Below are 19,540 nucleotides of genomic sequence, written 5' to 3'. Positions count from 1 at the left end.
TTCCCCATTTGCTTCTGGCTTCTTCCTAATTTTTCCCAAATGTTATAGGTTGTATTTTCCTTCTTAGCATCATGTCATAGTTACATTACTTTGTTTTCTACTTTCACCTTAACATTACCTCATATATATTTTTCTCTGTGTCTTTATCATCTTTACTTTTGATGGCTACACCTTATCTCTTGCTATTGTTGGATATTTATAGTTTTACTTTATGTATACAGCATTTTAAAAATACATACACATATGTGTATACCTGTGTGCAGGCCTAGGACTAAGGGGAGGCAAGAGCTAAGGACATAAATGTAAGGAAGCTCCTACCTTCTGGCATGAAAATTTGCACCTGTGTACCTCATTTGCCTTACCTTGGTCCCAGCCCAGCCCTATACCTGTATGTGTGTGTGTGTGTGTGTGTGTGTGTGTGTGTGTGTGCGCGCACGTGTGTTTTCCTTTTAAATGATTTCCTTGGGAAATAATTCCCATGATGGGAGATTACTGGTTCAGAGCATGTTAAGATTCCAATTACTAGAGTGTTTCTCAGGAGGATTCCATTGAAGATTTTTTTTCCCTTTTTCAAACTAAATTTTGATATGTATACTTATCAAAAGATGGGAGATCAAAAATCTTGAGATGTGTACATTTTACAAAGATTACAGAGGCAATGGGGGATGTTAGGGGGCCATTACAATAGCATGTCTCAACTAGAGTGCTATTGTTGCTATAGAAATTCCACTGATACAACTTTTCACATTTGCATGGCCCAGCCAAAATATTCTGGGTTTATTTATTTATTTTAGAGACAGGGTCTTGCTATGTTGTCCAGGCTGGTCTTTAACTCCTGGGTTCAAGCAATCATGCCACCTCAGCCTCCTGAGAAGCTGAGACTATAGGTATCACTCCAACTTTAGACACAGTTATACCTTCATGCAATCAAGCTGTATACTCAATTATTATCAAAACAGCAACAAAGCCTCTGATATTGAGTCCATGTCCCTAACAGATGACCCTTCTGTGTGTACCAACCTGGCCACTCAAGGTGTATCATTTTCACAAGAGATTAGCTCTTTGGATTTGGATCCGGGAGTTTCAATTGGCAGAGCAACCTCCAAGTCAAGAGGACTCTCATGGAAGAAGGAACTTGGCTGTTTTACACAAAGCAAGTTCCCAGTTTTAGGCTCAAGTTCAAATTCTGTTACTTGGGGACAAATGAATTTGCCCAGTAGCAACAATTTTTATAGAAGTTACATGGAAAAATATCTGGGCTAGTCTGTTCTGTATAAATTTTTCCAGGAGGGAGCACTTTTAAAGAAAACACTAAATGGAAAATCACCAGCATGGAGTTTAGAGAGGCCTAGTGCTTGAGTCATTACCAGGCAGATGGAGTTCCCAAACTTGCATAATTAGGGGAAAGATTGGAGGGTGATGGAGCAGAAAGAGCAGTTGGGGTGAGGTAGAGTATCGTGAAGAGAGGTTGTTGGAAAGAAACCAAAATTGTCTTCAATGATCTTCAAGTGACTTTTCTGAGGCTATCTTGGAAAAATGTGTTTTTCTACCTGCCAATTAGGGCTGATCAATTTATTATTTTGTACCTTCTAATTTGAAATACTGGAAGCTACAATATTAGAGTTAACTTTTTCTTCGGTGGGTTTCTGTCAGTTCATTTTTCTTCTTCTAGAGAGTTTTGCTAAGTTACTGTACTAGAAGTTACTGCTTTGATAGAGTCTCACTTTCCAAAGACTGATGAAATTTGTTTTACTGACCCTGAATGGAGAGTCTTTCCAAATTCTTCTGAGTGTTCTGGATCAAGCTCATCAAGGCTTTCTAACCTCAAGAGCATCAAAGGATGCTGGCTTTTGGTAGAAGGCTTGCTGAACTACACCTAGTATGCACAGACACAGCTAACACCTCTTAGCTGTGTTAGAATGGGGTGCAAAGAGAGCTGTAGAAGGCTACAAAAAGGCTGGGCAAACCCGTATTTTGTGAAGGTGCTTTGCAAAAAGATTGCAAGCCATTTTTCTGGCATGCACCTTTGTCTAAGAACAAAGTACGGTGAACTATATGTATAGTCAGTATGATTCACATAGATTAAGGACAAGGTATTAGTCAAACTCCCAAAGAGCATCAAACTGGGATCGGACAATAGACAAAGGCATTCTTCTGGGCTCTTAATGAAACCAAAACTTATTTCCAGTCTATGTATTTATGGGATGCCTGTTATTTTCGCTAAAGCATTCGCTTTCCCACGAAATACAGGAGCTGAGGAACTCTTTTCTGCTACGCGGGACGGGGGCTAGCGATGGGGGCGGAAGGAATTCGGTGCCACTAGGACCTGGGGGAAGAAGCATCCCTGGCGGAAGAAGCATCCCCGCCGACCCCTGGGGAAGGCGGCCGCGGAACCTCCGACACAACCAATCAGAAGGCTCCTTCGAGCAGCGGCGCGCCAACCGCAGGCGCCCTTTCTGCCGGCCTCACGGGCTATTTAAAGGTACGGGCCGCGGCAACTACCGCACCGTTCTGGGCGGGGGTCTGGGGAGCGCAGCAGCCATGGCTGGCCACCTCGTGCTCAACAACGGCGCCAAGATGCCTATCCTGGGGCTGGGCACCTGGAAGGTAGGTGGTTGGGGAGCGCGGGCCCCGGGCTCGCCTCACACTCCGCGCGGCCTGTGTCGGGGAGGGACCAGTAGTGACCCTGAGAAACCTGCCCCGCGGACGCCCGGGTTGCTGGGTGCCTCGCGCCGGCTTGCAGAGTCCCCAATGGGCTGGGGTCGGCCCTGCGGAGATCCGGGCCTTGGCTCCCGGGGCTGGCCCTGGGCGTCAGGGGAGACATCCTGCGAGTGGGGTTTGGGAGCAGCTCACGGGAGCCCTCGCTCCACCGCGGGCAACCCTTGATGGGCGGCCCCCGCGTCCGCATTTGGTGTCCGAGCGGGCGCCCCAAGCGTCACAACGCGAAAGGGAGGCGGGGAACGTGGGCTTAGCAGATCCGTGGGCCTCCGGCGCAGAACTGGGACTTGGAGCCGTCGGCGAGGTGTGGGAGCACACCCCAGCCTCCTTCCCCTCGAGGCACCTGTGGCCCCGTTGCCTTCCTTGCAGATAGTTTGTCTCAGTCGTTGCCGTTCTTGCCCTCCCTCAGGAATAAGCAATTCAAGCCCGTAGAGGGCAGATAATTAAATTAGGTGGCGCGAGTTTGCCCGGACCCAGCTGCTAACAAGGCTCAGTGCGGAGCTCCTCGGCCAGGCGCCGCCTCGGGATGCCCTGGGCCTGGAGCTCGGGACAAAATCTGGGCACCCCATAGCCAATTGATAATTCAGCAAGCGCCAAGGTTAGCATTTTGCCTGGAAAACCTCAACACCACACAGCGTCCCGGAGAAGTGCCTGGCCGGATGAAAATGACAATAGGACATGAAACACCGTAGGATATGAAAAAGATGATAATATGATATGAAAAACTAAAAGTAATAGCCTGATTATCTGAAAGTTGAGCAACAAATGTGGTGGTATGGGAGCTGAGGCAAAAGCCAGTATTTTTAAGTACTAAGTATCGTATATTATATTCCACAGCCATAACCTGGGTTTCTCTCTCTGTTTCTGTTTTCGTTGTTTGTTTGTGACAGGGTCTCGTTGCCCGAGCTGGGGTGCAGTGGCACAGTCATGGTTCATTGCAGCCTGGAACTCCTGGGCTCAAGTGATCCTCCTGCCTCAGCCCTGCGGGTAGCTGGGACTACAGGTGCTCACCTCTACACCTGGCTAATCTTTTTTCTCCCCTCCCCCCCAGAGACAGTCTCCCCTTGTTGCTTAGGGTGATCTCCAATTCCTGGGCTCAAAGCACTCCTCCCACCTCCCCTCCCAAATACAGGTGTAAACCATCTGGCACGCCCACGTCCCAGGTTTTTCTCTTAAAATTTGATATGGGCCTGGGCGGTGGATATTTACAGCCAAGGGAAGAAAACAACAGAAAGGATTGAGTGAACTGAGAGATGTTTGAAATAGGACAGAGGAGTTTACATGTACCCTAAAACCTGCTGTTGAAAATTAGTAAATATAAGGTGAGTAAGAAAAGGGTCATTTGCATCAGGGAGAGTGTTTCTTGGCCAGAATGATCAGGGTACATAATTTGTTTCCTCCAAAAAGTCCAGTGGTGTCTCTGAGGGTGTAATTGAATTACAAACATGACACCAAGCTAATTTCCGTCTGTTGCAGGTTAAGCTCTTGGAATGGGTGCAGAAGGATGCTTTCTTGGCAATTGCTAATACTTTCTAAGCATGATGCAGCACACATATATATACATGTATCTGGAATAAAAATTACTTGACAGTACTTAACCTATGTGGGCAGCATTTCAATATTTGTATTCTATTCCGTTTTTCCAAAAATTATTGTTGTAACTCTAGAAGCTAGTTTTGTGACCCATCATTTGAAAATCACTACTCTAGGGTAAATAAGGAGAAAAAGTTTATTTTTTTTGAGACAGGGGCTCACTGTCATCCAGGCTGGAGTGCAGTGGCATGATCATGGTTCACTGTAGCCTTAACCTCTTGGGCTCAAGCGGTCTTCATACCTCAGCCTCCCAAGTAGCTGGGACCACAGGCGTGCGCCACCACACTCGGGTAGTTTGTTTTTAATTTTTTATAGAGACAGGTCTCCCTATGTTGTCCAGGCTGAGGAGTAAAAGTTTATGGAAAAGGGTTTCAGATCATTCACTTGAGCACTCAATGCCCCAAAAAGCTGTGTATTTGTTTAAGATAACATCACATCGTTAACATCTGTACATTTAGGTTATGCATTCCAGTAGACAGTTCATTGAGAACTTGGATGATGTCTGCTTCATTCATTATTATTTCTAGCACTTCTCACAGTGCCTGGCAAATATAGTAGTAGGTATCCAAAAGTTATGTGTTGAATTCATGTGAAGAAGTAAAACGACTTTAGAGATAGCTGTATGGTGAAAGCGCCCACTTGTATTTCTGTGGATGAGATCGTCAGGTTGGTGTAGAATTGTATGGTGGGGGCAGCGGGGAATCGTGGGTCAAATTAATGGTATAAGGATGGACTTGGAGTCAACTTCCTTTTTTTCTTTTTTAATGACTTAAAACCTTTCCCTTGGGCCGGGCACGGTGGCTCATGCCTGTAACCCCAGCACTTTGGAAGGCAGAGGCGGGCAGATCATGAGGTCAGGAGATCAAGACCATCCTGGCTAACACAGTGAAACCCTGTCTCTACTAAAAATACAAAAAATTAGCCCGGCATGGTGGCACGCACGTGTAGTCCCAGCTACTCTAGGGGCTGAGGGAGGAGAATTGCTTGAACCGCAGAGGTGGAGGTTGCAGTGAGCTGAGATCCCGCCACTGTACTCCAGCCTGGGCGATGGAGCAAGACTCCGTCTAAAAAAACAAAACAAAACCAAAAAAACCTTTCCGTTGTATGTGTGTATGTATTCTTTCACAGATGCTCGACGAAAGATGTGATCTTTTGCCTGTCTTTGTGACAGCTGGAGAAGGCCCTGCAGGCAGGTGCCATTCCTTATTTTCCTGGGTCTTTCCATGCCATAGCGACTGTGTTGTACCTTTCAGACCCTCAGCAGGATTCTGGTAGTCTCTACTCTTGAAGGTCCTCAAATTCCATTCTCGCCTCAGGTGGAGGTTTCAGGCAAATGAGGAGACCATCTCTGCCCCAGACCCATATGGCTTGGACAGGGTTTCTTTCTGGCAGGCTTGACTTCTACAATGGATAGTAAACAAGGCCACTGGCCAGGCACGGTGGCTCACACCTGTAATCCCAGCACTTTGGAAGGCCAGGGTGGGTGGATCACCTGAGGTCAGGAGTTTGAGACCAGCTGACCAACATGGTGAAACCCCATCTCTACTAAAAATACAAAAATTAGTGTGGCATGATGGCGGGTGCCTGTAATCCCAGCTACCCAGGAGGCTGAGGCAGGAGAATCACTTGAATCCAGAAGGCAGAGGTTGCAATGATCTGAGATGGCACCACTGCACTCCAGTCTAGGCGACGAGCAAAAAAAAAAAAACTCCGTCTCAGAAACAAATAACAACAACAACAAAAAACCATCATAGCATTGTAAAGCCAGGAAGCTTTTAAAACAGAGATGATGTCTGGTGCCAGCCAGTCTCTCGTTACTGACAGTGTTTTTAGTCTAGTTGAAAAACTGTTGGAGGTAAATAGTCATTGTAAGTCTCTTATGTATGCTCGCAGAGTACTCCTAGGGCCGAAGGTACAAGTATGTTTCTCTACCTCCCTCCCACCTATGAGCCGTGTGAGACTCTTTCCCCCCCCCCCCCATTTTGCCCCAAAATAAAATTGTAATATCACAGATAATATTGTACTTCTGCTTATGGCCAGTAGCCTTCTAGAGGGTCACAAGCCATTCTGCAAGCTGAGGGGTTTTTTTGCCCCAAAGAACTAATTTTTGTCTCTTTGGGGCAATAGCAACCACTTTGAGAATGCATGAGGTAAAAGAAAATGTGCCAAGAAGGACTTGCTCCACCTTCCCCAAGTGGGGTAAGCTCGTGATGGCCCAAGATGCTTGGATGGGGTGAGGGTTGAGGCGCTGTGGGCATGGAAGAAGTAACACAGGAGTCAGATTTACTGTTCACTTCCCTGGTGTCTCTAAAGCCCCCATCTCCTCCTCTTCAAGACCAAAGATATTTAAATAAGCCCTGCCCCTACAGGGTCAGTGCTGGTCCATCCACATCTCAACTAGTTAGAAATAGCAGTGTCTTAGAATTTGGGACAAATTGATGAAAATAGAACAGGAGGAAGTTAATCTCTGTTGCTAAACCTGATTCTGAGTGATGGTTTCCTGCTCCTTGCTCCAGGATTATCAGCACACCATTATGCTTCCTCCTCAGGACGGTTTCTTTACCCAAAGTGAACTTTCCTTTGCCCCCTCCCCCTACCCTTTCATTTCAGTAGTAACACCTGCTAACTAAAGAACATTTCAAAAACGTACAACAAAGAAGAGTTCCCTCTTCCCAGAGATCCCGTGGTTAATATTGCAAAATATCCAATCTCTGAGACACTTTGGTTTTACCATAAACACTGTCCTGTGACCGTCTTCCTGTTTGGCACTGTGGCTTGCTTTTTGACTTGCAGAGGGAAGAGAGGGAGGGGTATCTTGAAGTAACTATCAAAGACCTGTAAGCAAAAGGGAAGAGGACTAGGTTTTAAAAGGAGTGTTGTGTGTATCTGTGTAGGAGGGAGACACTGATTTTAGTTATCAGTGTCTCAGAGTTGGTATTAGCCGACTGGTGTTATCAAAGGAGGAAGTAGGACCCCTGTCTTGAAGAGGTGGTGGAGGATTCAAGGGCAGAGGCTTCTTACTGCCATCACTTGGTGCCATCAGCCCAGAGCATTGCAAAGTCACTGCCCAACGTAGTGCTTTGCAGAGCCAGAAGTTCCAGGAGGAATGGGCATGCATGGCTTTGCCCATGAAGGGCACACAGATTAGTGGCAGGATCGGGTTAGAAACATGTAGGATTTGTATGATTGAGTTGTAATTGGAGTGTTGCATATGCTGCATTTCTACAGCTCTTCATCAGTGATGGCTGTGCCTGGATGCCACCCAGCATGTTTTCAGTTTACCTTCTTTTTAGAAGTCAATCTGGACCCTTCCCTCTATTTGCATTTTCTCTTCTTTGACATGGAATGGGGAGATGTTGTCATCCTGTGTTGGCATTCCCAAGTTTAGTGAACGGTTTCTCACCATAGCTTAAGTTGGCTGCTTCATTTATCCTAAGGCAAATTAGTTTCTCTCGGGGAAGGGCTCTATATTGAGATCGTTAACATTGAATGTGGTTGTGGATCCTCCTACATTTTCATTGCAGAGGTGACTTTTTCCCTGAGCACTTTGGTCAGCCTCGCAGCATACGTCTCTCAGCGAATGGCACATATCCAAGGAGCGATCAGCAGCTGCCTCGTGACCTCTTGCAGTCATTGTGTCCTTTACTTTCTTGAAAAACATCTCACAACTTTCTTTCTCATTTCATGCCAACTGTTTGACAACCTTGATTATCCTAGTCTGTGCTCTATGGATTCCAAAGAACTGAAAAACCACTTTAATCTTAAGCAGGAAAAAAAAAATGTGTGTTTGGGGTGGGGATTGATTGACTTCCCAAATGACAGCTGCTGACGTTAGGTGTCTGAGATTTAGGGTTCTAAATGTTGTCACCAGGATTCAGCCTCCGTCTTCTTCCCTCCGTCAGCTCCAGGCTGACATTCTCCCAGCTCGGTGACCCCAGCAGAACCAGGGCTGGTCTTAGTGGTTCCAATTCAAGTGCAAAGATTGAGTCTCATGGCCTGGGTTGAGTCGTGTTCGTGCCCCCGCACCAGTTGTGTGGCAGGCGGTGCGTGGCTGGGCCGAGCCTGCGGAGTGTGTCCTCCCCTCTGTCCCAGGCTTCGAGGGATCGGGCAGGCACGGTATATATAGTACATGCTGCAGCAGCTCCTCAGAGAAAAATCAATCAAGGCACCATCAAGCCTGGAGAAAGTTCAGTGCGTCCTGGGCAGTTTCCTGCCGGGGCCCCAGTTGTTCTCTCTGGGGTAGGGATGTCCTCTGCTGTCCCTGCTCTCATCAGCGGTGACTGTGCCCGGACACCACCCAGAGCCTGCGGTGAGGCATTCTTTCCGGAAATGGAGATTCTCTGTTCCTTCAACTGTGCAGGGTGGGGAAGGCTGTAAGAGCAGCTTCTGAGGTCCTCCAGTCAAATAGGAGGTCGCCAGGTCCTCTAAAGGTCTCCTCTTAACCCATACCTTCGATGAGCAACCCTACCCTGCCTCGCTGGTCCCTCTGAGGTGGAGAGTGAGCTCCTTGCTAACAGGCTCTGGTAATGGGCTTGTTCACTTGGGTGCCTTCCTTCCCCAAGGCCTGTTGAAAATAGCTGATGTCAAAACACAGATGTCTGCAGCTGCTATGGCCCTGGGGGGGTTCTCTTTTCATTTGTTTCTACCCCAGCTCTTCAAAGGAATGCACTCTGTTCATTCAACAGCCCACTGCACACATTCATTGCTCAGCTCTGTAATCATAGCAGGATAGTGACAGTTGGGGGTACTTGTCCATGCAGTCTGTCTGGCTGCCAGTGAAGCACGATGCCATGTAGGCTTTTCCTTCTCTTCCTCAGTAGCCAGGCTCCCCACAGCTGTTCTGGTCACTCAGATGGTCAGGTGGCTTGGCCATGGACACCCATTCAGTCATTTTGCCAGGTCTACCACTAACCATTTGGTGATCTTCCATGATCCACATTCCCCCGGTTTCCCTTTAACTCATTTCTGTCTGCTCATATCTCTGAGGGGCCCTCTCCCCTGTCTCTATACCTCTTGAAGCAGATCCTCATACAGTGAGAATTGACACATGGGCCTTTGAATCAACATCAGTGATGTTCTTGACCTCATGATAATCTCCCAGAAGTGCTTGAAAACAATCAATTGCCGGTATCAGAAGCCATGCATGAAAAGAGAGCATAAGGGGCAGGCATTTGCTGGCTGAACTGGGGGGCCAAGTGGGAATTGGGGTCCGTAGGACAGCTATTTTTGAAATATTTTCAGATATTTGGAGGAAATGGTTTCCCTTACTATCTCAGCGTTCACAGTGTGGGGAAATGTTTTTAATACAGTGGTTTGCAAATCAGTGGATGTGAAGAAGCAAGAGAATGAGATGACTTCAGCATATTTTTTAAAAGTGATCTGACCTGCGCTTCAGTGGCTGTCAGATTCTCCTACAGGGCAATCCTGTGTGGCCTTTCACCTCCGTCCCCCACGTCTGAGGCTGGTAGTCCAGAGTGCTGCGGAGGTGCACCTGGTCTGTCTTCACTGAACAAAGCAGCAGGCTGGTCAGCAGGGATCGGCGGCTGCCACTGCCCCTCCTCCTTGCTGGGCAAACTCTGCATTCTGCAGGGCTCATGTATTTTCTCCTTTCAGTCCCCTCCAGGGCAGGTGACTGAGGCCGTGAAGGTGGCCATTGACGTCGGGTACCGCCACATCGACTGTGCCCATGTGTACCAGAATGAGAATGAGGTGGGGGTGGCCATTCAGGAGAAGCTCAGGGAGCAGGTGGTGAAGCGTGAGGAGCTCTTCATCGTCAGCAAGGTATTGTTCCACGGTAGGGCTGGAAGGGACTCCCATTGTCTGTTGGGGCATCAGCCCAAAGCCAAGTCCACACTCAATACAGCTACACGTTTCACTGACGGGCAATTCTTCCAGGGGAAACGTGTCACTCAGGGCCATACAGGGCTCCAGAGCTTGCCCATCCTCGGCTCTCTGTTGAACGTTCATTCCATCTGGGCCCATTGCTTAGAGCCCCATGCTGATGAGGCTAAGGTTGTGGATTGGCCCTCCCTCTCCAGGGAGTCGCTTTCAAGGATGGAACTTGGTTCCCATCTGTAAACTGAATCTCTACTGCTGGCCACTGTCTTTGACCTGAGATATCGATGCACAAAGGATATGAGGCAGGAGGATGGGGCTGGCTCCACAAACACCAGCCCGGGGGGGGGAAGTTTCCCTGAGAGTTCATGCTTAGGCCTAGAGCAGGCTGACCAATCTGTCCATTCCATTTTGTGTCCTCTGTTTGGTCCTTGTAAGAGGTCTCTGTGACCTGGTCATCCTGGCTGCCTTTGGAAAGTTAGGATCTAGTACACAGTGGAAATGCCCTCACAACCATTCAGAGCATTATGGTGAAACAAATGGGTTTTGGGGAGAGGAGACTGCTCCGTTTTCCAGCCAGGAAGCTGCCTGTGGCTGGCAATGATGACATGTGCCCTCTCGCTGGCTTAGCTGTGGTGCACGTACCATGAGAAGGGCCTGGTGAAAGGAGCCTGCCAGAAGACACTCAGCGACCTGAAGCTGGACTACCTGGACCTCTACCTTATTCACTGGCCAACTGGCTTTAAGGTATGGGATGCCTGGTGCAAACCAGATCCCCTGGGGCTCAGGTGCAACCTGTGGTGTGTTTTGAGCTCCCTTAGCAGGTTATGTGTGGGTGACTTTCTGTTCTTGCTGCTCAAGGTATAGCCAGTGGATCATCAGCACTGGCATCACCTGGAAGCATCTTAGAAATCACAGTCTCGGGCCCCACCCAGGCTGTTTGAATCTGCACCAGCAGTGACTTATATGCACACTTCTTCCAAGTTTGAGGAGCACTGCTCTTTGTCAGTTTTTAGTTGTGCAATTTAAAACTGTCAGCGAACACGGCTGTTGTCTGTAATGCACATGGCCATGAGGCACGGTCAGTACCCTGGCCCTCCTCTCCAAGCACATGCACACATACATTCCACGCATATATGAGTCCCTACCCACATTCTACACATATACCGTATCCTGTGGAGGCCTGGTAAATATTTGTAGGCTGTCTGGTTCTTTGCACAAGAAGAACTTGAGAGTTGTTACGTCGTTTGCCTTTTTTCTAGCTGCTGCCTCAGTTTTCTGCTGTCAGCCAGGTTCAAAGTGTGCATTTAGCTTTATCCTGTAGCCCTGTTTTATTGCACCACAGCATGTCAGGGCTGAAGGGACTTGACTTTTATCTTTGGATTTTAGGGATAAGCCGGGGAGACTGGGCCAGGTGGTAGTTTTATAGGCCAGTGACCAGCCGGGCCTCGGGCCCCGTGAGTCCTGGTCTTGAGTCCTTCCTGTATCCATACATTACAGTCAGTGGCGGGGCTCATCTCTGTGGCAAAGTAGTGTCCATGTCTCCATCTGACAGTCTCAGCTCCAGCCTGTTTGACAGAGAAGTGTTGGCTGTCCACCTATTTCCTTTTCATACTGGCACACAGATTGTCCCTAGCCAGCTGTGGTGGTTTAGAATTGTTTTAGATGCCAGCTTCCCTCAGCAGGTCTGTGAAGGACTATTACTGATTGTTTTGTTTGTTTGTTTTTTATTGTAATGACAGCCTGGGAAGGAATTTTTCCCATTGGATGAGTCGGGCAATGTGGTTCCCAGTGACACCAACATTCTGGACACATGGGCGGTAAGACAGCCCCTGGTTGGACCTTGTGTTCATGACTGGTTCCCTCTTCTGCCTGCCATTTCTCACATTGTATTTTGTTATTCTGTCACTGTTGTTTGCTCTTCTTATCTCATTAAAGCCAGCCTGGCTTTCGTCTCACTGTCTCTTGGCTTCTGAAAGGTCTAATTCGCTGGCACTGAAGAGTGAGGGCAGGACCCGTTAAACTGGTGCAAAAGACACTTCTGATCCTGTCCTTTCTGGGCTCGTTTCTGCACCACACAGACACTCTTCTCTCTATAGGCCATGGAAGAGCTGGTGGATGAAGGGCTGGTGAAAGCTATTGGCATCTCCAACTTCAACCATCTCCAGGTGGAGGCGATCTTAAACAAACCTGGCTTAAAATATAAGCCTGCAGTTAACCAGGTAAACATCCCCCAGGGTCACTGGCAGTGCAACGATGCTGTTTTACTATCTGATGCTGGTAGGGATTTCTCGTCCACCTCACCCAGCGAGTGGCCAGGAGGCAGCTCCTGGGCGTTGGCAGAGTCCTGAGTTATGATTCAGCATGACACAGCACATCTGGGAGAGGAAATTAACAGGAAAGAAAGGGTTTGAGCCTGGCTTGTGACAATTTGGGTTCTGACAAAGAGGCAACCATGAGATCAGACCTGTGATAACTGATAAGTAGCTAAAGCCAGGAAAAGCCTCTAGGGCCCATGAGAACATCTATAATAAGATGATAGTAATAATATAATAACATCAAGAATACTACCTGGGTATTGTAGGAAGGTACAGCTTATCTGGGAAATAGAGTGTTTGTTATACATAGTTTTCTCTATGGGGTGGGGAGGGACTTTAGCATAGGAAGCTTCATCTGTGTCATATCAGCATGTAGCCACAGTGCTCCTATCAGCTCTTGTGTTTGCATTTGCAGATTGAGTGCCACCCGTACCTCACTCAGGAGAAGTTAATCCAGTACTGCCACTCCAAAGGCATCGTGGTGACCGCCTACAGCCCCCTCGGCTCTCCTGACAGGCCCTGGTGAGCTTCCCAGAGGCTCATGCTCCCATGTCACTTGGTGAAGATTAGAAATGACTAAAAAGAACAATTTAGCCTCAAGGAAGATGTTTCTGGTGCTGATCTGCAAAATTTCCCCTGAGTCTCTTGCTGGTTTTCCTGGAAGGTTTGGAGTTTCTAGTAACAAGACACCTACTCTTTTTCCAAAGGATTGGGGGTTCCTAACCCAGCTCTGAGGAAGAGACTGGTGGCTGCCCTCTGAGGTCGATGGGAGGATTAGGGTTAAGGTTTCTGGCTGCCATGAGTGGCGGCCATGATGGTGTGACCTGGACTGTCTTTCTATCCTCAGGGCCAAGCCCGAGGACCCTTCCCTCCTGGAGGATCCCAGGATCAAGGCAATCGCAGCCAAGCACAATAAAACTACAGCCCAGGTACAGCCACTTCAGGTGTTCCTGACTGTCCAGAACTCCCTGCATTCCTGATGGTCCTGTTAGCTGAGAGGAGGAAGTGACTGAGCCTATTACACCCTCACAGGAAGTGTGGTTCAGGGTCCTCAAGTGCAGAGTGGAAGGGGCACAGGTGGGGGCTTTAGAAGACTGGCATGGGCTCTTAGAGTAATAGTGCCTGCCCCCACTATACCAAGGGTGACTGCCACGAGGGCCAGCACTTGTTCGTTGATGTGGAAGCTCATCTCTGTACAAATGTAAGAGCTCTTACCAGCTGTGCAGGGAATGTTCTTTCTCCTGAGTGGTAGTGTGCGTTCCTAGCCAGTGGAGGGCCTCACGTGGTCTCGTGATATGCCTGAGATACTGAAGCGTGTGGCACGGTGGCTAGCGCAGGACTCTGGAGTCAGATCTGGACCTGAATGCGTCGCCTACCTGTTGCTAGCTGTGACATGCCATCTTGGAGGCCCTCTCTGATCACCTGCGGAGTTCTCGCATGTCCTTCTGTGGGTTGTGTGTGTGACACTGTGGTGATGGTGTGAGTGCCCGGCATGTGTACACACTCATTGTCTCCCTGGGCTCACAGGTCCTGATCCGGTTTCCCATGCAGAGGAACTTGGTGGTGATCCCCAAGTCTGTGACACCAGAACGCATTGCTGAGAACTTTAAGGTAAGATCTTGGCTGGTCAGGCCTGGCCCTCCTCCGTAGAGTGGGCGGTGGGGGAAGCCGCTCATCCTGTCCCTGGAGTGTCATCTGTGGGATCCCCACCATCCTCTTCTCTGAGGCCAGGGAGCTGTGGCGAGCAAATCATAGACTGAGACGGACACCTCCCCGGTGGAGCCATGTGCAGGGCAGGCCTTGTGCCTCCAGGGCCCCATACTATGCACACACACACCTACACCTTTGCTCAGGCCCTTCAACCACACTGAGAGGTTACCCACAGAAAATCTCGCTCTTGAGCTTCACTGCCTGGACCTGCCCTGTGCTGGAACTGTTAGTTAGCAGCTGCATAACCTTGGGCAAGTCACTTAACTCCTCAGTGCCTCAGCTTCCCTATCTATGAAATAATATCCATTTTGAGGGTTGTTACGAAGATTAAGTGTTGCATCAAAGCACTTCACATGGTGCTTAATACCTTAGTAAGTGATCGAGAAATGTTGCTGTGCTGGTAAGTCCAGGGACCGCAAAGGACACTCTGGGCCATTTAGCCCACTCACCAGCTCTGCAAGGAGTTCATGTGATGATGGACAGAGCCTAGACGTGTGTCAGGGCACTGGCAAAGTGCTCAGTGTGGCAGCTGGATCAGCTCAGGCTTCCGGGCGCCACCTCCCTCCCCGCCCGTCCTTGCGGCTTTGGTGAGTCGGGGTGGGGGCACGCCCAAAGGAGAGCAACTCAGAGGAGTCCTGATGGCCCAAGAACCTCTGTTCTCACTGAGCAAAGTGGCTCTGCCAGGGATGCTCTGTCTTTATCCATGATCTGTGCCGCACGCAGCACAACCATGGGCATGGGGCTCTTGGGCAGGCCCCGGCTCAGGTGAGCAGCTGGTTTTGCCCAATTCCACTGCCCAGAGGCTGTGGCCGTAATGCCCGCCACCTGTCATGTATGAGACAGGGATGAGAGTGCTCCCTGAAGAGGGAAGTGGAGCTCATTGTTAGTAGAGGAGACGGTTTTTCTTCTTGCATGCAGGTAGATGTTCTGAGTACACAAGATAAAGCGGCAAAACCGTGGCCACTGAGGGAAAGGCATAGCCCACCAGAGATGCATCCTTTGTTTCATATTTCATTTTTTAAGGAATTAGGAAAGAAAAAATAAATAATGTCAAAATGCTAACCTAATAATTTTATTTTTGCATCTTACTGTGTAGCTTCTGCACATTTTTCTGTGATCGTAATCACGGAGCCTGTAGCAGACTCTCTGCACATTCTGTGATTGTCTGAAGCTAAGAGCCCTTCGGCTCTGGGAGTGTGTGTTGGTCTCTTGTGGGTCTCACCCAGTGCTGCCTGCCTGCCTCCCTCCCAGCATCCATGCCAGCTGAGTTCTGTACCGTCTGCTGCCTTCATGCAGGTGGTTCTCTTCTCCCAATATACCTTTCTTGCCCTTTCTGTCAGAACCTTATACTTCTTAGGCCATGTCAAAAACCATCTCCTCTTCGGCTGTGGTGGTTCAGTTCCCCAGCTGGAATCCATTTGGAATACCTCTGCCCTTCCTGTGCTCTGTTGAGTGTCTTATACAGTGTGTGATTAGTTATTTGTGTCACAGCGGTAGAAATACCTCTGCCCTTTGTTTGCTTCATCAGTAGAGGCAAAGACACATCTTACCCATGATTCTATTCCTCACTGCAGCTTATCGCAAGAGAAGTGCTCAGTAGTGTTTTTTGAAATGAAATAGAGTGTATCATTTCCCTGGGAGGTTCTGGAAAGGAAGGACTGTTTTCATCGTTCCATATATTATCTAGCCCAACATGCACATTTCCTGAATGGTAATATCATCAGCTTTTTCTAAGTTCAGTTTATCATCTCTGCTCAAAGCCATGGAAGTCATCTCCTGGGTCCTGCACAGTATTTTGTCTTTTGTTTTTATTTGCAGAGCTTACTGGATTTTTTTTGCTTGTTTTTTAGGTCTTTGACTTTGAACTGAGCAGCCAGGATATGACCACCTTACTCAGCTACAACAGGAACTGGAGGGTCTGTGCCTTGTTGAGGTGAGTGAGCCCCAGCGTGAGGAGCAGTTCCCCGGAGATCCTCAGACACTGCAGAGCAAAAGAGTGATCCCTGCAGGCCTCAGCACCCATGCGCTCCTGTCACAGCTGTTCTTGCTTTGCACATTACCTTGCTTTCTCAGCCACATGACCTTGCATTAGCTGAACTGCATGAAACCAAGATGCCAAGAGATCCGCTCCTGATATCTTCTTCTAACCCTGGGGCATTGTTGGCCTGGCCTGAAGTAACTACATATTTTGGCATTTAATTTTTAAATCCTAGTGGTTCATCTGAAACCAGGTGATCCCGGGTGACCCTGGATCAAACTCTGGAAGAATTTGCCTGTGACTTTTTGTCTTAATGACCCTAATGAAAGGGGTTTGGTCGGAAACCCCTGGGGCTGGGGTTTGAGACAGTCCCAGCTCTGACCCTGGTAAGCCACGTGGCTCCAAAACAGGCCCTCCCTCTGAGCAGCAGGCACCTCAGTCCCTCCAGCCATACATCCTCTGCTTCTGTTTCCTCTGCATGGTAGTTTGGAAGGAGCGGCCTCAGAAGGGTTTCTGTGGGATTTTCTCTTTTCCTACCATTACAATAACTAGGTGACGCGTGTAAGTCACTTTCTGCTTTCAAGAAGGAACTGCTCATTTTGCAGCGGAGACTAAGACCCTGTTTCTCTTTCACTGCCCTTATTCTCGTCTGAGCTCTGTTTCCACACACTCTCCTTCAGTACTTCCTCTTCTAAGCAAAATTTGAACATTCCCTAAGATGGGGTGGGCCACCAGCTTTCCCTTTCCAGAGTCTGTCCCCTCTCCCTCCCCGGAGTCTGCACTGCTGGTGGCTTCAGCCACTGCCCCAGGCAGATGTTTGCCCAGTGTGCGTCGTGGACGGTAACTTTGCCCTGCTTCAGGCATGTGCATGTCTGGAGGGCCTGCCGCTGCCACACTGTGGCCTCACACTCAAAACAGGCCGCAAACAGCATGTCACAGGCAGCCCCGGGCCAGCACCTTTTCAGACATCTTTGTTACTGCTACTTAGCCTTAGACATTAAAATCATTTTTGGATCCAGTGGACAAGGAGGAGAGGAGTAAATCAGTCACCATGCTACTTTCGTTCTCCTTTCAGAATCTCCCATTCATCCGTCTTCCTTTTCCTCTCCCACTTGAGACAGTGGATTGAAGCTCTTAGGGCTGAGGAACCACAGTGGTTTTCTCATTGCTCCCTTTACAGTTAGACTCCTCTGCCCTCCAGTATTCTAGAAACCTCTGTTCGATTATCCTGTTGTGTGGTGATGAGTGGGAGGAAGAGACTAGCCCTGACATGCCCAGGTCACCCAGGGAGTTTCCTCTACGCACGTTCCACCCCTCTGGCAGATACTGCTTTACTGAGCCTGACCTGCTGATGTCAGTGTCACACTCTTTGGGTACACAAAAAAGGCAGGCCATGGAGAACTTTTGAATGGCTTTGAATAAGAGTTACAGACTCTAAGCACCCAGCTCAGATTACATAACTCTGGCCTTGCATGCCTTGCTCAACCATCTGTCCAGCGCTCCTGCCTTTATGTTCCCAGCACAGCCATTTTCCCTACTAGAGGACAGTGAGTGAGCTTTGGCACAGACCTCTGCACCTGTGCTCCCTGCCCTGTTTCCAGTATAAAATCTCTAACCGTTGATTGTGCTCACTTCAGCCCCCACCGATACAAGGACGCTCCCTCCGTCCTCAGAGCACTTGTCCTCAGAGCACTTGCCGTTGCTTCTCTTATCCTTAGAGATTCAGTCACATACAGAGTTTCAACATCCCTTTTTTTTTTTTTTTTTTGAGATGAGCTCTTACTCTGTCACGCAGGCTGGAATGTAATGGCATGATCATAGCTCACTGCAGCCTTGACCTCTTGGACTCAAGCGATCCTCCCACCTTAGCCTCCCAAGTAGCTGGGGCTGTAGGCATGCACCACCATGCCTGGTTAATTTTTAAAATTTTTTTATTAAGATGGAAATCTTGCTATGTTGCCCAGGCCTAGTCCTAAACCCCTAGCCTCAAGTGATCCTCGCGCTTCAGCCTGGAATTAGAGGCGTGAGCCACTGTGCCTGGCCTACCTTCTCATATTATTACACCCTCTTATTGTTTAAGACCACAAGATGCCGTCTGGTCCTGCCAACTAGACTGAGTTACTAGGAGGCAGAAATCGTGTTGCCATCCTGCATGGCCCAGGCACAGTGCTGGGCACGTGGGGAGGGGGGTGTCCCTCCCACGTGTGCCACTTGGTGACAGTAGTGGTGGAGGGGTCTGCAGGGTGAGTTGCTTCCCCCAGCTGCAGAACCGTGATCTGCAGACGCAGAACTGGCTTGTTGCCTCTGAGGTTCTGTTTTCTTTCTTCAATGAGACACATCGTTTCTCTGTTGGGGGTTGGGTGTAGTCAAAATCACCTCTTCAGAAAGCAACTGTTTTCTCCTTTCTCCTGACAGCTGTGCCTCCCACAAGGATTACCCCTTCCATGAGGAGTTTTGAAGCTGTGGATGCCTGCTCATCCCTAAGTGACCTATACCTGTGTTTCTTGCCTCATTTTTTTTCTTGAAAATGTAGTATGGCCTGTGTCACTCAGCAGCGGGACAGCAACCTGTTGAGTGGCCAGCGAGGGCATGTCTAGCTTGATGTTGGATCTGAAGAACCCTGTCAGTAGAGTAGAAGTCTCTTCTAGTTTGCTTTGCCCTTCTTTTTGCCCCACTGGGGACAGTACAACCTGAATACTCTTTTCTGACCAAAGAGAAGCAAAATCTACCAGGTCAAAATAGTGCCACTAACAGTTGAGTTTTGACTGCTTGGAACTGTAATCCTTTCAGCAAGACTTCTCTTTGCCTCAAATAAAAAGTGCTTTTGTGAGCTTGGTTTTGTGAGCTTTGGTTTTTTAAAACAATAGCAACCTTCTGTCTCACTTTCAACCATCACTTTCCAGATACCCGTGAAGCAGGCCAGTCAGTGATGCAAAAGGAGTGAGGACTTGGCTTTTCTACAAGTCCTCATCTACAAGTTGGGGGCCCCCCACCCCAGTACTTTACCCATTTAGCTTTAGGGCCGTGGGTTTCATCCTGGCTGCACACCGGGTCACCTTTGGGGGGTTTAAGTCTGGTGATGTCTGGACCTCGCCCTGGAGGCTGATCTGATTGTCTGGGCTGTGGTCAGGACAGCAGGCGTATACAGGCTGTCCAGGTGATTCCAGTGTGCAGCCAAGGCTGAGCCACAGCTTTAGGGTAAGCCCATGTTCGATTCCAGATTCCTTGGTTGCTCCTTCTATGTGTGAAGGCCGAATTCGGTGTTGACTAAGCATCACAACCTGAGAGAAACTGCTCTCCTGAAGCCTGTTGTCTAGACGAGAGGAAAGAAAAGCATAAATAAATGGCTTCCAATTGGAGGATGAAATAGGGCTGCAAAAGTAAAGGC

The 19,540-nt window shown here is 48.7% G+C and overlaps 1 protein-coding gene across 1 annotated transcript; it reads left to right on the top strand.

The window, feature by feature from the left end:
- The first annotated feature begins 2,417 nt into the window (after positions 1–2,417).
- LOC111539835 (aldo-keto reductase family 1 member B1) lies at positions 2,418–18,983 on the top strand. Its single transcript, XM_023207823.3, has 10 exons — positions 2,418–2,607; positions 9,925–10,092; positions 10,777–10,893; positions 11,889–11,966; positions 12,246–12,368; positions 12,880–12,986; positions 13,312–13,393; positions 13,992–14,075; positions 16,025–16,107; positions 18,568–18,983. The coding sequence occupies exons 1-10, from the start codon at positions 2,542–2,544 to the stop codon at positions 18,608–18,610; spliced, it is 951 nt and encodes a 316-aa protein (XP_023063591.1). The 5' UTR covers positions 2,418–2,541; the 3' UTR covers positions 18,611–18,983.
- Positions 18,984–19,540: the final 557 nt, after the last annotated feature.

This window comes from Piliocolobus tephrosceles, chromosome 8 (assembly GCF_002776525.5).
Source record: "Piliocolobus tephrosceles isolate RC106 chromosome 8, ASM277652v3, whole genome shotgun sequence".
Classification (NCBI taxonomy): Eukaryota; Metazoa; Chordata; class Mammalia; order Primates; family Cercopithecidae; genus Piliocolobus; species Piliocolobus tephrosceles.
The sequence above is the reverse complement of the archived record's forward strand: the minus strand, read 5'-3'. Positions and strand labels throughout refer to the sequence as shown.

Bases quoted from the DNA above. Each gene is read 5' to 3' on its own strand.
- LOC111539835 (XM_023207823.3), top strand. From the start codon at position 2,542: ATGGCTGGCCACCTCGTGCTCAACAACGGCGCCAAGATGCCTATCCTG. The intron at 14,076-16,024 runs GTAAGATCTTGG...CTTGTTTTTTAG, and splicing joins GCATTGCTGAGAACTTTAAG to GTCTTTGACTTTGAACTGAG. The intron at 16,108-18,567 runs GTGAGTGAGCCC...TTCTCCTGACAG, and splicing joins AGGGTCTGTGCCTTGTTGAG to CTGTGCCTCCCACAAGGATT.